Genomic DNA, 15,425 nt, shown 5'->3' with positions numbered 1-15,425 from the left:
TATGAATTTGAACTGCACCATTAAATGATTGATTTTTAGACTATGAATATATAGCATTTGTATTTTCATAATACTTTATATAACACAGGATTTCTATTTTTACGAAGTTTGGAAATGATATTCCCATATACTTTAACAATGAGATGGTGAATTGAATAGCAGATGAGTTTTGATGCTTTAGTTGTTCATTTTGTATAAGACATGGTAGCAGATTCAGTGGAACAAGGAGAGGTGGCTAGCTTTCGAAATGTTTAACATTTCTCAGTATGTAGTCAAGATACCCCAGGATGAAGGAGCGCACTACAAATAGAATAATAATTAAAGACAAAATACACGCATGGGCCACATAAAGAAGTTTTTATTTTAAAATGAAAATATCACACAACCATGGGTTTTATGAAATTAAATAAAACTAAGTATTTAACCTAGGACCTGGCAATTTTAAGCAATAAATAATTATTTGCTAAATTAAATAATTAAAAAATCCTGATTCTGTTTGGCTTCAGGGATTCAGAATTATTATATCCAAGCCTGTGGTTTTCCCACTGGCTGCCTATGAGAATGAGCTACGAAACTTAAAAATTCCAGTGTCGAGGCCCCATCACGGGATATATTCCTTGGAGATGAGGTCTGAGTATAGGGGATGTTTCTCCAAAGCTCCCCTAGTGTTTTTGGTATTTATCGAGATTGAGAGCCACATGTGTTGACTCTGAGAACAGCATGTGTGTAGTTGTCTGCCTGATCCTGGCTGATTGTATTCTCAATTCCCTGCTCTACACCGTGGTACTGTCCCTTGGGTTGGCCTGTGTACAGTGTCACCTGTACTTCTGTAGTGAGCTTTTTTCTGGTCTCCAGTCCACCAGTCTGTTTTCTTCTTAGATAACGAGTTGAGCTGGCACCACAGCTATCCCAGAAGACAAACTGGAATATATTACAGCCTAATTATCTAGGCCTATCAGATGAATTTCTGAGTTTGATTTGGCAATCTGAACCTAACCCATTTCATGACACTTGGGGGGAATTATTTACCGTAACTTGTCAAGTTTTATAAGTGGAGCCAAATAAGAGGGGAAAGACCTGTGCGTGTTGGGAGGCAGTCTGACTCTGGAACATTGGTGAGATTATTGATCTCTGGAGCTGAATGTCTTTCACTGCTTGAAAAAAAGAACAAGATGAAATTAATGCTTAGAAATAAACGGAATAAAGGTGTTACTACACCCTGAACAACATGAAGGCTTTTGTGTGAAAATGCTGGAAGGGAAGACCTGATCACTGTTAGAAAGTCAGACCTCAGCTCACGTATGTCTTCCTTAGGGAGGCTTTCCCAGAAATCTTGGATAAATCTCCTTTTACAGCATTGTTTGCCATTTCTCTATAACTCTAACTACCTGTAATTGTTTGAGCAAACTGTTTTAGTTGATTGCTTTCTAGTGTGTGAGGATTTTGCGGACCTAGGGCTTGTCCAGTTTGTTCAGTGTGTGTCTGCAGGGCTGAGCTGGCAGGTCCAACTGGATTAAACGAGAGAATGGTCAAGTGGTTGACATTTAGAGATAACAGGGAAATGGCAAGCAAGACCCGTGCAGAGGGGTAGTTTTCTGTTTCCTCAGGGTTTGCTGCTTCCTTTCAGAGTCTGTTTCGCCTTCTCCTGGTTCTATTGAAAAGGGATGTAAGTGATAGTGTGAAGTAGGAAGGAAACGTCTAAGGAGAAGGGGAAGTGGAAAGGGTAGGGGAAAGGAAATAACGGAAAAGAAAAAATATGAAAAACAAAGTCTTTGTAAATAGGGAGGAATGGAGGGGGTAAAGGGAGGGCACGGGAATGGGGAAAAATAAAAACCAAATACATCATGTGAAGGTACAAGATCCCACGGATGAATGTAACTGTATTGTTTACCTTAAATGTACCAATAAACTCAATGGGAAAGAAAAGGGATACAGGCAGGTAGAAGTGTCAGTTCCCACTCTGATTGACCATGCCAACCTGCAGGCGTCTTTGGGTTATCATGCCACTCTTAAGCTACCACCTGCTTTTGTGTCTGAGGGCTTTGGCCAGTCATTTTTACACTGTGGATCTCCTTCATTTCCCATCATGCTCTGAGTGCTCTGAAGGGTTTTGTCTGTGGTCTCTTGTGCAGCAGCCATGAACCAAATGTGACTATAATTTACATGTGAGAATTTGAAGATTTATTATTTAAAAAGTCTTGGTTTTTATATTAGAATAACATTTTAAATGTACTGGATTAATACAATGCTTGATTAAAGTTAATTTCACCTTTCAATTTTTCTAATGAGGCTTCTTAAAAATTTTAAGTTATATGTGTGGCTTATATATTTCTGTGGACTAGCTCTGGGCTAGAAGCTACATTCCTACCATAATAATGAATTCATTTAGCTGTATATCAGTTGTTCAAATAGGGATGAAAATGAGCACTTTCAAGCAGAATGTGAAGCAATCAGTGTTACCAAACCAGCCGGAATGGTGATTTTAAGGTCTATCATTTTATTCTCCAGGTCCTGCAGGAAAAATTGTAGATTTTGCTAGGTGGCTTGAAATCCTAGGCTTGCTTCCATATATGTTCTGCTTTATATTCTCTGAGCATTTCTGAGCCTAGGAGCAAAGATGGAGCATCAGCCTGCTGTTAATCAGTGACATCTTCTCTGCTATGAGATCCATCTGTCATCCTGGTGTTGCCTTTTCCTTCTGGGACTCTCTGCATTTCATTGTTTAAAGCAGTAATAGCCATGGGCAACATACAGGAAGCAGAGATCTTTGCCAGCAAGTTATGTGACTGAAAGTGAGCTGAGTTTGGAAAATGTGTGTTGACTTTGTCCCATCTGTGTGATTTGTGGGCAGGTTTGGACATTTACTGAAATTTCCAAGTCCTTAAGTCACATAGAACGTCCATCTATTTCAGATCACAAAAACCAATTTGGCCCAACGCAAATGGAAGGAATTCCCATTCAAAGTGAGTCATGGCAAAGTCCTAGTGGCTTTCTAGTGAACTGATGGTGACCTTCTGGCCACAGCCTCAGCCACTCTGCTAGATTAACTACTGTGACAGCACCACCAGTAACCAGTAACTACAGGGTCTGCAATTTAAATTCCTGTTCTTGTTATCAAACATATTAAAATTGCCATGTAATGTTTGTAGCTTATATCTCCACTCCTTGCTTAAAGCCATGGAGTGATTTGCAAATATAATTACATTTTCTAAAGGAAAGTATTTCTTCTACCATTGTGATCAAACAACTAAATCCCTTAACATTTCCCTACGTGTATTTATTCAGTACATTCTAACTGACCAATATAAATTTGGTAGGAGTGATGAATATTTTCAACTAAAAAAATTGTGCTTTCAAGCAACGAACTCTGCACTGAGTTCGTATGACCGTGAGTTCATTAAGAAACAATGATAGACGTCTCAGACATTGTTCTGTGTGCAGCATGCATAGATCACCTAATTTCACCTTCACAATAAATTTGTGTATTAGGCGGTTTTTACCATAATTTCACAGCTAAGGGAACTAGGGCATAACGCATCCCATGCTTTTCCAGCCAGAGGTGGAGCTGGGATTTGAACTCAAAAAAATCTGACGCTTGCGCCCGCACATCTAACCAGTTCAGCATATAGCTTTCCTGAAGGAAGTTCTTGTACTCTGTAGTTTTGATTTTGAAGATTCAGCAAATAAAAATATAGAAGAATACTTGTGTTAAGATCATTACTAAGCTCAGCACAAACTGAAATTGGACCTATTTAAACTATAGACACCCTATTCTTGGGAGCAAGGCAAACTCATTCCCCATTGTTTATAAGCTTGATAGGGAAATAAAACTATGTACATTTTATCTGGACCGTCTGCTTTGCTATGCCCATAGATGTGCTACTATTTATGCTTACCAGGAAGGTATGGCACACAGAGCTCAGTCCCTGGCCCTGAGGAGGTGTTAGTATTGTTTTCCGATCCTACAGTTGTTTCCCTGCAGCCAGGTGTTTAGGAAACCTCTGAAATGTGTTACAGGAAGTGACACTAAGCTCAGTGAATGCTAATGGGGTAATTTACTGTGTGAAACTAGAACTGCAGAGAAAATTAAGATAATGAGTTACGTGGATTTCCTAGGAGACTTAAGGTGAAGTCTGTTGTTAATATGAAACTCACCATCTGGTCCAGTTTAGAATTAGGTCTCCTTGCCACGTAATATGGTGTCTGGGTTCTTGGCCACCTCGGTCTTGCAGTTGACCTGGTCAGCAGGCCTGTGCTTCTCTCTGAATTTCCGATGCCAGTACTCTCAGGCCACATTTCCATTTTTGTCTTCTGGGCCTGCTTTTTCTCCATTCCACAAGGCACTTGCTCTGAGCCTGCAGAAAACATGATGCATCACCCATGCCTCAGCCTTTGCTGCTAGGTAATGTCCTCTTGGCTGCTGCAGTTCTGTGGGTGCCTCCTTGAACCACTGAGCTTGTTTAACACATGGGGCTTATGCCTGTAGCCATGTGATTGCCCTGGCAGCACCTCACTCTCTTATAGGTCATTTCCCAGGACTCCTGTGCACCCCAGCTCCTTGTTGAAGAATCTTCATACAAACTAACCTTCCTTTAGGTCAGGGTCCGGGTTAAAAGATAAAACTTCAGAATACAGAGCTCAAGGAGTTACCTCTGTAATTAATCAGCAACTGCAGATCTGCATGTTGGTCCCCATGGTTCCTTCTGGTTATTCTTTATGGCTGTGGTTTCCTTAACTCAGAACCCCACAAGTGGCTATGATGCACTGCTTCTCCATGGGTGACTTGTTTTAGTTACAAACTACAATGCAAACTGCACTAATGTGTCAGATAAGCAAGGAGTGGAAAGTTTTCAGTAGTCTCATGAACAGAATAAAAAGGGGTAGATTAAATCAGTGTAAAATGTTGTGTTCTCTATTCATCAGTAGTTTTAAAACTGAGTAATAGGATGGTAAAAATAGAGCTCCCAAAAATAAAGCTCATCATTGGAGGGAAAAGTTTGACAGAGAGGCTCTAGTTTGCTCTTAGTTTGAGGAGATAGCTAACTGTTTCCCATGTTTAATTTTCATAATGGTTCCTTCTTCAGTTAATCATTCGTTTCTCAACTTGTGTCAGGATAAGCCCTTTGCACATTTTGGCAGATACTGTCCCTACTCCTCACAACTATTTTTCAAGGCAAATGTTACTTATTTAGCAACAGGTATTTTGTGGGGAGTGAGCCTGGCTGTGAACTGAGTGATGGGAAGCAGTTTGGTGTTCCTGCCCTTATGTGTCTGGCATTGCCGGAAAGACAGACAAATGAACAGATCACAGAACACCCGTGTGTTCTTGTACACTCTTCAGGAACGTGTAGCTTCCTGCAGTCCTGTGGAGGGCACATGTCACACCGACTCATGCCGGAACTCATGGTCATAATATTTATGAATCTCTCTGTGGCAATGCTTGAAAAGATGTTTGGCAAGGACGGCAATTGCAGGTTTTATAGCAAAATGTTGAAAAAGCTCATTGGCAGGAAAATGGCAAAAGTTTTGTAAGAATCCCTCCAGAGTCTTCATTGTGGTCCCTTTTGGCCAGAAGGTTGGAGAGGTAGGAGAGGTGCAATTTTTATATGTTACTATTTTACTTCAATGTGGCAAAATAAATGTGATTTGTTTTGAAATACTTTCAAAAGTCAAATTTTATTTTAAATAAAGATAGTAGGGCAGTTATGTTCTGGTTCTGTGGGGACATACAATACCCAGGTTGGGGTGAGAGAAGGTCAGGATAGGTTCCCTGGAGGAGAAGACGGGTTTGCTGAGCTCAGGATGAGCCTGTAAGCCATGCCAGGGGACACAGAGAAGAGGAGCACGTTGCTCAGGAGCATCCCCAGCTTTCTGGGTAGGCCTTCAAAGCAGCCCGCCCTGGTCTCCATGGCTTCCTCTTGCTCCCTTGCCTGCATGCGCAGTGCTCCAGACACCCTTCCCAAGGGCTTCTCAGGCTCCATTCTTTACTTGCTGCTGTTCCAGTTCACACATCTCGGACCATTGAGAAAAAAACATTGAGAAGAGACCGCTGTCTGCTCCCCGCCTCCTCCTACTCCAACCTGTCCTTCACTCTGCCAAGTGATCCTTTAAAAATGCAGTGTAGACTTTATTTCCTTTCATAGACTTCCTCAGTCACCCTTTATCGTGTCTCCTTGCTCTTCTTCTCCATCTCCTCTCTCTCTCCTCCTCTTTCTCCTCCTCCACTGAACTCAGGACCTTGCACTGGTGAGGCACAATGCTTTCCTTACTCTTCTAAAGCAGATGTGAGAAGCCTTACTCACACAATTACCTGTTATTTATGTCACCCCAAATGATCTTCATGTCCTTCTAAATGCCAGTCTTCTTACCTAACAAGGGAGGAGGAGGAGGTAATGAAGGAAAATCTGTGATGTGAGTATAGTATAGTTGATTATTAATTTATTAACTTAGAAATAGTCTCACCTTTCTTCTAGGATTTAATGCCCAAATTTCCTGTTATTTTTAACAACTCAGAAATTGAAACGTGTGGAGAAAATAATCTTTTTGTATCTTTGAAATGTTTTCTTTTATGAATAGATTTTGGAATGACAAGATTTGAGAATCTGCCATTAATTTATTACTTGTCTATTCCAAATCCAGATAGAGCTTACTTTTATAAAATGCAGGTTGTTCTAAAAATACTACATTAACTAAATAGTCTTTATTTCTTTGGCTAATAATGAGTTAATAAATAAGAGACATAAAACCAGGTGATAGAGCTCAGAAAGATGCACTGTTATACTTCCATCCCCCTTATTTTCCAAATTTCTCTTTATCATTTTCCTATTACATAATTTAACAAATTACCCTTGTTAAATAAGTACTGGGAGTTGGTTTCGGCTTGTTGATTTTCAGAAATGTTTGCATTTAGAAACACATTCTTCAGGACTGTATTAATATACTGTCGACTGGCTCCCCCTGGTGGAAATTAATGTAAAATATTTAAGTATCCCCTGACCCCCCATTTTGTGGACTAGTTGGGTAGAGCACAGGTTGTAGTTTTTAAGGGTTTTAGTGGAAAAAAAGGGACAGAAAATAATACATTTTTTAAAAATACATAACTTATAGAAAATGAATACATTGCTATTAAATAATAGCAATAATATTCATGATGATAGTTCTTCTATTACTGTTTTTCTTGTTGTAAAGTAGTAGTAGTGTGGGGACCACAATGTAAAATGCACTTTTTATTTTTATTGTTGTGAGAACACTTAAAATCTCTGTTCATAATTTTCTAAAACACGATACAGAGCATTGTTACTATCTGCAGTCACCATGTAATTAAATTTTATTTCTGTATAATTTATTTTATGTAATAAAAGCTCACATTTATTGAAAAAACCGTTCGATTGGCATTATGTTATTTAATTCTTTCCATAAATTTATGAGGCACTGAGCAGTTATTAATGGCACTTTACAGAGGCTGGTGAAGGTGAGCTTAGGTGGGAGCTGGTGGGCCAGAGCCCTGATGTTCTCACTGCCCAGACATGAGTTTCTGACTGCAGCAGTGTCTGCCTTCTCCCAGCAGGCAGGAGGTGAATACATGTGTGGCTAATACTCCTGCAGGCCTCTCCCCCATCATTCTTCTTTTTTCAGACAGGGTCTCACTGTGTAGTTGAGACTGACCTGGAAATCACTGTGTAGCCCAGGCTGGTCTCAAACTGACAGCCATTCTCCTGCCTCAGCCTCCCAAGTGCTGGGATTACAGGGGTACGCCACCATGCCTGACTCTGCCCTCAATTTTAATGGGCCATATAGCGGGAGCCCCAAGTTTTGTTTTCTTCAGTTTTGAAAATTACAGCAAATTATATCCATTATCACAAAAATAGACTTTATGAGAAAATTATATCTTAAGTCGTTGCCTTCCTCGCTAAAGTCTTAGAGTAAGATGATATTAGGTTTAGTGTGTAGCATGTTAGCTATCTTTTTTGGACCAGAAATTGAACTCAGGACCTTGCACTTGCCAGGCAGGTGCTGTGCTGCTGAACTAAATCCCTGGCCCCGTGTGCTAGCTATTCTTATTATCTTATTATTTTGTTAGGAAAGTTTGTTTTATTTTCACATAAAAAATTACTCCCCAAAACTTTGAAGGAAGAATAAAATTGTTAAATACTAATGCTAAAACAATAGCAGGGCAATTTAGATACCTAATGTCTTCTTAAAGAATCTTTAAAATAAATGTTCAAGGGTAATTTATGAAATTTTTTTTCTGAAAACAGAGGCAATTTCTTTGAAGTTGATGATTATAAAGAACTGCTACCATTTAAGTATTTTATATGTGTTATTTAATTCTTACACTAGTTTAATGCTCATTAATTAACTGTTACTAGAAGTATTATCTAGATGAAGAAAGTGAAGCTCAGAGAAGTCCTGTATTCATCCAGAGTTGACTGGCTATTCATGGGAAAACCAGGATTTGAATTCATGTGGTCTGGCTCAAGAGCCCATGCTCCAAACCCCTTGGCTTCACAGGAGCATGGTCCAATAGAACTTGCTGCGATGATGGAAATATTTGATACCTATATCGCCCAGGAAATACCTCTGGTGTTTGAGCACTTACAATGTGGCTAGTACAACTAAGGAACTGATTTTTTGTTACTTAAATTTTAATTTATATAGTTTCTTGTGGCCAGTGGGTACTATACTGGAGAACACAGCTTTTTGTGGTCTTTCAGAACCCATAGATGTAGAGATACCAGATATTTGGAGTCTCCAAGTCTCTTTGCTTCACTGACAGGGAAACCACAGCTCAGATGAGTTAACAATCTGCTAAGTCATAAAGTTAAAGATGGGGACAACGTGTAATACAGGTGTTCATGCTTCTAAATTATGGCTCTTCCCATTCTACAACTCTTTGGCATCTGACATTTTTCTATTTTGCTACCATTGTAAAGAGGGAATTGGAATACTGTTGGTTGAGGGAAAAAAAAATCTTATCCTCTCTCACATATATGACTAATAAATATTTTCCTTTTTTCTCAGGTTATAGAAACGTTATCATGGCTCTCTCGTACACCAATAGCATTGGCCACAGGGATCAGGTAAGCTCGTTTCCTTGTGGTTCATCTGTCACATTCAATTCAGTGTAATGATTATGTATTGGGTAATTCCTGTTCATAAAACATTTTGTATTGAAGGACTGTGTGTCATTCATGACAAGTATGTGATATATAGGTGCCAAATGCACCTTTGAAGTTTATTGAGCAACTAAAAATTAGTTCGTACAGTTGAATATGGTCTATTGGCTAAAATCACTTTCCATTCACTAGTGATTAGCACTGGTATGTTTCTGTTTTTCAATATTTTAATACTTCCAACAAAAACAAAGCTTAACACAATAATCAAATCAGGCAAATATAAATTGGTGTGTGTATAGATTGTGTTTGGAAGGTTTGGTAACATATTAAAAACTTAGCGGCTGGGGATTTAGCTCACCTGCTTTGCCAGCCCAAGGTCCCAAGTTCGATCCCCAGTACAAAAAAAAAAAACAAAAAACAAAAAACAAAAAAAAGCAAAAAACTTAAAAGTAAATTAATTAAATAAATTATGTCATCTCCTTGCAATGCTGTATTACACAGTTGGTAAACATGGTGATATCTCTGGATGGAGCACTGAAGTGGGTGTTGTGGGGCCACCCTACAGGTGCATGGCAGGGGAGGATGAGATAAGCACACATGTGTGTCCTCAGCCGCACATGTGTCTGTGGTGGCAGCTGCGATTGCTGCGGATGATTTGGGGCAGCAGGTTTCGCAGCCTCGTGGCGGAAGCCCAGTCACAGCTGCTCAGAAGACAGTGTAGGAGAAGCCCCAGACCTCAGTAGACTTGGGCGGTGACTATCTTGGCAGCGGAGAGGCTTTTACAATAAGTGAGAGGTAAATGTTCAGGTTGATTGCTACTCATTCACCCCTTTTTTTCCTCCGTCCTAGGCCTTTTCCAACAGAAGAAAGCATTGATGATGAAGACATCTACAAAGGCCTTCCAGACTTGATAGAGTATGTTGAACATTTTCAGTAAAATTAAGCCTCTGCCAATTTTGATGTCTAGCATAGATCTTAATTGGGGATGTAAAATAAGCTCTGTGAAAGGTGAAGGTGATTTAATGATTACGACATGTATGAATTAACCTTAAGCTTCTGACAGCTACCATGAAAGACACATACTGCAACTTGCTTTTAGTTCCTCTCATGTGTCTCTTTGAGTGGTAAAGAAAGAGATTGTAGTCAAGTAAAATTTGAACACTTCTCAAAGGCATAACAGAGTAGTGGATAAAATAGGTATTAGACAATGAGGGAATAATTAAAAGGCAATAGAACCTGTGACTGGAGCTGTAGGACAGATAGTAGTGCTGTCTAAGTTTCGGAGAAGGATATTTATTAGATGGCATTTATTCTGAACAGAGATTCCTTAAGGTCTTTATTATTTAAGAGAAGAAGTAGAATTTCTTAGCAGCTGATTATCTTCTGCTGATTGAGTGACTTGTGTAGATTACAAATAAATATAAGATGTGATCCTTCTCAAGGAACTGATAACATAGATCACGTATGTTTGCAAAGATTTATAAAATGAAAAAATGGAATAAAATGTTTGTAAATGGGGAGGGGAGGAGGGGATGGGGGGAGGGCAGGAACAAGGGGAAAAAATGAGAACCAAGATCTGTCATGTAAAGGTACAAGATCCCAATGAAGAATGTAACTACTCTATACCTAAAATGTACCAATAAACTCGATGAGGAAAAAAAAAAGAATTATAAGAAATAGATTATACTCCAAGAGTGATCCAAGGGATCTGTGGAAGTTCATCCCACTCAGCCATTCAACATTGCAGGAACAAGGGGAAAAAATGAGAACCAAGATCTGTCATGTAAAGGTACAAGATCCCAATGAAGAATGTAACTACTCTATACCTAAAATGTACCAATAAACTCGATGAGGAAAAAAAAAAGAATTATAAGAAATAGATTATACTCCAAGAGTGATCCAAGGGATCTGTGGAAGTTCATCCCACTCAGCCATTCAACATTAAGCATGAGCTTATTTTAGGACCTTTATGTTTGCTGTTTCATCTGTCCTCCATAGGACTGGTCCCGCACCACTGAAGTCTTCTCTCAGATGTCTCTCTGTAGAGAGACCCTCCCTGACCACTTTGTCTGAAATTGCCACCTCCGCTTTACTCTGCTTTGTGTTTTTATAGCATTTTTGACTTCCTGAGACAATCTGGCTTGCTTCACGTATTGTCTGTGTCCTCATTAGACTGCAAACTTTGTGAAATCAGGGACTTTACTCTGCGGTTGTGTTCTTAGAACTTCAGTGACTGGTGTATAGTAGGTCAATATGTGGATGAATGAATAAGTCAAAGTTGCAGTATGCATCTACTGCTTGCCAGGTATTCGGCTGCAGACTTGAGGTCATTTGTCAGTAAGAGCATATTGAGTGCCTATTTCAGTGCTAACCACGTTAAATGCATGATCTCATGTAATACTTTAGGTTTTTATAGTTACTATAGAATTACTATTTAGTAATGAGAAAAGCCAAATTTTGAAAAGCTAACTCGTTTGCTTATTACTACTTAATACTACTTGCTTAAGGCTACGTGTTAATATTGTTAGTAAATAGTAGTCTGCTGACCCTCAGATGCACCCCAGTTTGGCCTCTGAGGATGCTCACTAGAAGTGTGGAGGAGGTGCACACTGCTAGGAGCCAGCAGGACAGATGTGCAGCAGTTCTTTTTATAGTACCAGGTGGCATTTGGAATGCCCTTGAAGTCTTGTTTTTTAGATATCTCAAAATAGGTTTCTTATCTCTTCCTAAAACTTCTAAGAATTCACTGATACTAAGCAAGATGGGTGCTGATTGTCTCATTAAATTGGCTATGATCTTCATAAAGTGACTGTAAGCTTATTGGTATTGTAGTCAAATTCCTTAAAGTACCAGGAAGAATCTATTATTTCTAGTGTTATGATGGTAATTTTGTTTTTAAAATCCCACCAGTGATCACTTATGCCTATTGATTTTATAGCATTCTCCCATCTTGTTCTGCTTACTGGTGTTCTTAAGCAAGATTGACTATTTTGGAAGGGTAATATAAGAGTTAAAGGCAGGATCCCTAGGACTAAGAGTAACAGAGAATAGCTTTGCAGTCCATTTTCCTTCTGAACAGATTCTCTCCCATTGCAGACTGGTTCCTTTACCACTTCTTATCTTAGTTAGCTCCCTTCACCGTCACAGAAGACCTGCCTACTTTTCTACCTTTTGACGTGTTCCAGACAGTGCTTAGAGCATCTTAACTATCCACCATTTCCTGGCCAGATTGCCTATCTGGACCCTTCAGTATGGAAATCTTGGAGCTACTAATATGGGCCCCATCTCCCCAGATTCCAAAGAGTATCCTTCATTCCTTTCCTCTCTTTCTAACCCTGATTGATCACCAAGTCTGGTTGACACAGTCTCATAATTTTCTGAATTCCTCTCCTCATCTGCCTTTGTAGTGGTTGCAGCTCTCAATGTCTTTCACTCATAGGATTTTACCTCTTGATTTTCTGATCTCCCTGCCTATCATTTTCTTCCTCCATTATACCCCGTATGAAACGCCCTGTTGATAGCCAGATACCCAGGGTAAGATTGACTTCACAGACTGCATGGCCCTTTGAAGTTTGGTTGCAACTATTCTCTCCAGCAGTCTACACCACTTACCAGGGCACATGATCATGTTTGTCTCCTCATTCACCAAGGGTGTGTGTTAGTCCTTTCTGCTTTGAATTTCATGAAAGAAGAAATCGTGCCTGTCTAGTCTGCAACCATGTCTCCTGGAGGACAGTATTTTCATAGCAAATATCTATCTATTGAATAAATGGATACATATATTCAGGATCCAGCTCAGATGTAATTATCTTCTGTGTAGCTTACCCTGAATTCTTTAGTCAGTTATCCTTTCTTTCCTTTGGTCCTATATTGACATTCATTTCCCCCGTTTCATATACAGAATTATGTTTGGGGGCTGTTCTTTGCACAAGATAATAAGAGAGCTTTTGATCTGTGCATTCTGAGCCTGGACCACAGTCAGTTCTTAGCAAATGACAGTTGGATGGTTGGGTGGGCAGGTGGGTGGACAAGTAACCATGAAATTCACTTTTCTCATAGAAGAGTTCTCTGAAACTTCTGTTACCACTAAATCTCTGTCTCTTAATACACCTTCCTAGTTCATACCTGTCAAATACCTTCAAATAATCCTTCATGTCAAACCTAAGCAACCCTGTGATTGTACCTGCTTTGAAAAATGTTCTGAGCTGCAGAGTGACATTTATAGTTACTGTGTATTTGTATCAATTTATAATGTTCCATCTGCCCAGGCTCAGGAGAAGTACTCAGGGCTGGCAATATTGAAGGAGTTGAATTTCTTTCTGAGAACTATGAACACTTCTTTCCAACATCTCTACATTGGGTAATCTTAATTCTTTGGGATTATTCGTTAGTAGAGGGCACTTCGGAAAGTCTCAGAATGAAAGGAAAAGTTTAAGCATAGTTGTAGAGCACAAATGGTTGGAACCAGTGTGGCTGATTCATGGTCTCACGGGAGGATCTGAGAAGAGCCGCTCTCGGTCACTGTTTGAGCAGCGCTCATGGAAGCTTGGAAAATAGGGAAATGAGGGGCTGTGTGATGGAGCAGTTAAAACACTCCGTGTAAGACCATGGCTCTGTCATGGATTGGTTGTGTTTTCTTTGACAAGTCAGATAACCTTTTGGTCTCTGGGCTTCCTCATCTCTTCGTACATCCAAGATATTCCTAATAAGATATTGTTGCTGGATTAAGTCAGATAACACTTCAGAATGATTACATATGTGCCAGTATGGAAGTAAATAACCAGTAAATGGTAGCTACTACTGCTTTCATCATTCAGTCCTGTTGTCTGTCATCCATCTTATTAGAAAGGACAGAGCTATAGTGCAAGCCTTTTCCCTCTTTGCAATAATTCCATTTTACTTTGTCTTTAGATTTTTCTACTAAGATCAGTAGAAAACTTTTAGTCTGTTTTCTGCTAAAATGTAGGAGGAAACTCTTGCTAGCTATTGCATTTACTGCGTGATGTTGCCTACTTTGTTTCAGTGAAACTCGTGTGGAGGATGAAGAAGATCTCTATGACTGTGTCTACGGGGAAGATGAAGGCGGAGAAGTCTACGAGGACTTAATGAAAGCAGAGGAAGCACATCAACCTGTAGGGCTTTCACTTATGTTTAAAGTTATCATGAGGATTGTATTAAGAAATTGATTACTTGAAAACCTAGTTAATGTAATTATTTATAGAACCTCTTCTGATATATTCGTTGGTTTGTTTTACCTTCGGTTCCTTATAACTATGCAATTGTGATTCATTTTTTCATTTGGAGCCTGACATTTTACAGATCAAAACAGCCATAGGGAATCTTTAGTCTAATCCTTTCATTTTACTAGTAAGGAAACTATATCTAAGAGGTAAATAGCATGCCTCTAGGCTAAATAATGGCAGAGTGGCAATAGAATATACTTTCAAGAATCACGAAATTATATGGTGATAAAAGTAAATCTCTTACAAAGCCAGTACATTTTTTTCTTTTAAATTTAGCACAAGGTTTTTACCTTAGGAGTGTTGTCTTTTCCTATGGTAGATTATGTCATGAGGAGGCCCTCTTCATTTTATTCCACTGTAAGTCTCCTAGCTTTCTACTGTTTCATAAACTTACTTTCAGTCATAGCCATTATATGGGCCCCCAAAGCTTTGTCTGCCATGAATTGTATCTAGAACATTCAAAAAGAATTATTATTATTATTATTCTCATTGAGTTTATTGGTACATTTTAGGTATACAGTACAGTTACATTCATCATTGGGATCTTGTACCTTTACATGACAGGCCTTGGTTCTCATTTTTTCCCCTTACCCCTGCCCTCTCTTCACCCCCTCCTCCCTTCCCTATTTGCAAACACTTTATTTCCATTTTTTCATTTTCTCATATTTTTTTCTTTTCCCTTATTTCCTTTCCCCTACCTTTCCCACTTCCCCTACACCTTTAGCCCTTCAGAAAGAATTATTTTAAGCAATCCTTTCCTGTGTAATTTGAAATCTAAAAGTCAGCTACTTAGATTTTTATCAATATATTCTTTATCCTGAAGACTTTTCTTCATAGCTAATGGTTTATTACTGTGATGAGTTGGCTCAGTTCTGTCTCCGGTCTGGCCTTTAATAAAGGGCTGGTGGGCTGTCTGGTGCACAGTGGGGAGCAGTAGCTTATATGGGGTAGAAAGAAGTCACCTGCCTGTGTTTGTGAAATATAATGAATGTGTGTTTTAACTCACTGCATGAGCTGCAGGCCACCTCTGGCAGCATTTTCAGAGTGATTTTAGGTGACAGAGTAT

General features: G+C 39.2%; 1 protein-coding gene across 2 annotated transcripts in view; it reads left to right on the top strand.

Annotated features, from left to right (window-relative positions):
* The window catches only part of Vav3 (vav guanine nucleotide exchange factor 3), a 275,111-nt gene that overhangs the window by 74,552 nt on the left and 185,134 nt on the right, over nucleotides 1-15,425 (top strand). For both annotated transcript variants that reach the window (XM_019204802.1, XM_033758176.1), the window contains exons 2-4: nucleotides 9,022-9,080; nucleotides 9,966-10,031; nucleotides 14,140-14,248. In XM_019204802.1, the coding sequence (XP_019060347.1) occupies nucleotides 9,022-9,080; nucleotides 9,966-10,031; nucleotides 14,140-14,248 (234 nt within the window). The remainder of the gene's footprint in view (nucleotides 1-9,021; nucleotides 9,081-9,965; nucleotides 10,032-14,139; nucleotides 14,249-15,425) is intronic.

The sequence above is a fragment of the Fukomys damarensis genome, unplaced genomic scaffold (assembly GCF_012274545.1).
Source record: "Fukomys damarensis isolate Sample0158 unplaced genomic scaffold, DMR_v1.0_HiC HiC_scaffold_33, whole genome shotgun sequence".
Taxonomy (NCBI): domain Eukaryota; kingdom Metazoa; phylum Chordata; class Mammalia; order Rodentia; family Bathyergidae; genus Fukomys; species Fukomys damarensis.
Note: the sequence above shows the minus strand (reverse complement) of the source record. Positions and strands in the feature narration are given on the sequence as shown.